Source organism: Sinocyclocheilus grahami, unplaced genomic scaffold (genome assembly GCF_001515645.1).
Source record: "Sinocyclocheilus grahami isolate Dianchi unplaced genomic scaffold, SAMN03320097.WGS_v1.1 scaffold1737.1, whole genome shotgun sequence".
Lineage (NCBI taxonomy): Eukaryota > Metazoa > Chordata > Actinopteri > Cypriniformes > Cyprinidae > Sinocyclocheilus > Sinocyclocheilus grahami.
This window is the reverse complement of record NW_015506916.1, coordinates 59,080-60,434: the sequence shown is the minus strand read 5'-3', so window position 1 is coordinate 60,434 and position 1,355 is coordinate 59,080. Positions and strand designations below refer to the sequence as shown.

At 53.3% G+C, this 1,355-nt stretch overlaps 1 protein-coding gene across 1 annotated transcript in view; it reads right to left on the bottom strand.

The window, feature by feature from the left end:
- LOC107572343 (RNA binding protein fox-1 homolog 2-like) overlaps positions 1 to 1,240 on the bottom strand; it is a 45,077-nt gene extending 43,837 nt beyond the window's left edge. Inside the window, exon 1 of the mRNA XM_016258777.1 lies at positions 558 to 1,240. Within this exon, the coding sequence (XP_016114263.1) occupies positions 558 to 764 (207 nt within the window). The 5' untranslated portion in view covers positions 765 to 1,240. The remainder of the gene's footprint in view (positions 1 to 557) is intronic.
- Between the last annotated feature and the right edge of the window lie 115 nt (positions 1,241 to 1,355).

Here is a 1,355-nt window from a genome sequence, read left to right as displayed (position 1 = left end):
AACAAACTCCCCACACACACACACACACACACACACACACACACACACACACACACACACACACACACACACACACACATTTGCTCGGCCTTATACCGTCATGGTGCAGTTTAGAGAAACCGTGAGCCATTAGCCTGTGAAAATGAGCCATTAGTGTCCATGCAGCACTTTAGATCACTTACCGGAGAATGAACGGAAAGAGAGAGAAAGGGAGAGATGGATAAAACGCTGAAATGAGAGATGAGATCACGTCTGTCTACATACACAGAGGAGCAGAAGTGCTCATGGAGGAGGATGGAAAAGTACCGCAGGATGCAGAGATGGAGAGACTGCAGGCCTCGGATGAGAGCAGCGCTGGAGAATCCCCTCCATGATTCAGGAGGATCATACCAGCATTGAGAGAGAGAGAGAGAGAGAGAGAGAGAGAGAGAGAGAAACCCATGTATGAGCGTCATCGCTGTTTGTTTGTGTCTCATGTAACGGGCCAGATCTGAGAAGCACACAGCATCTATTCTTCCATAAACACAAACGCACTGAATGGTGGTTTTAACGCTTACCTGTCCGGTCTCTCCGGTTCCGTCCATCCGCGCTCGTTTGCATTCCGCCCCGACCGAATCCCCCGCCGCCGCGGCGCCCTCTGGCTCCGGGTCCCCGCGCTTCATCCCCCGAACCGCCGCCGAACCAGAGTCCAGATCCCGGTCGTGTTCCAGGATCCCGTGGCTCACGGGCAGCATTACAGATGCGACGTCGGTCGACATTAACATTGAAGAGGGCCGCAGACGCTGCGTATGAAGAGCGAACAGCGCAGGCGAGATGTTCTGGTAGACGCTTTATGGATCAGAACCGACGCTCATCTGACGCGTGGAAACCCGTTACAATGTGCCGCATTAAAGGCCTTTGAAGAGTAGCGAGTGTCTCGGGCCTGGAGCTTCGGAACGCTTCGGTAGATGAGAGGAGCCCGCGACGTGGAACGCAAAACGGTGGAGAAAAACGAGTCTAAGCGCATGCAGGGCGAACGCGGAGGAAACGCTTAATGCGGCTGAAGGTGTCGCAGCTCAAACGCTTTTCCACCAAATTAAATGCAAAATGGTCAAGTTCGCCTTTAAAAACAGGCGGCGAGAGAAACGCGATGCATCATTCCAGTCTTCGAGCGATTTCCTAAAACAAAGGAGTGGCGTGGAGCTGCTGCCTTGCCTTGCCTTGCCTTGCCTTTCCTTTCTTCTCTCTCTCTCGCTCTCTCTCTCTCTCTCTCTCTCTCTCTCGCTCTCTCTCTCTCTCTCTCTCGCTCTCTCTCTCTCTCTCTCTCGCTCTCTCTCTCTCTCTCTCTCGCTCTCTCTCTCTCTCTCTCTCGCTCT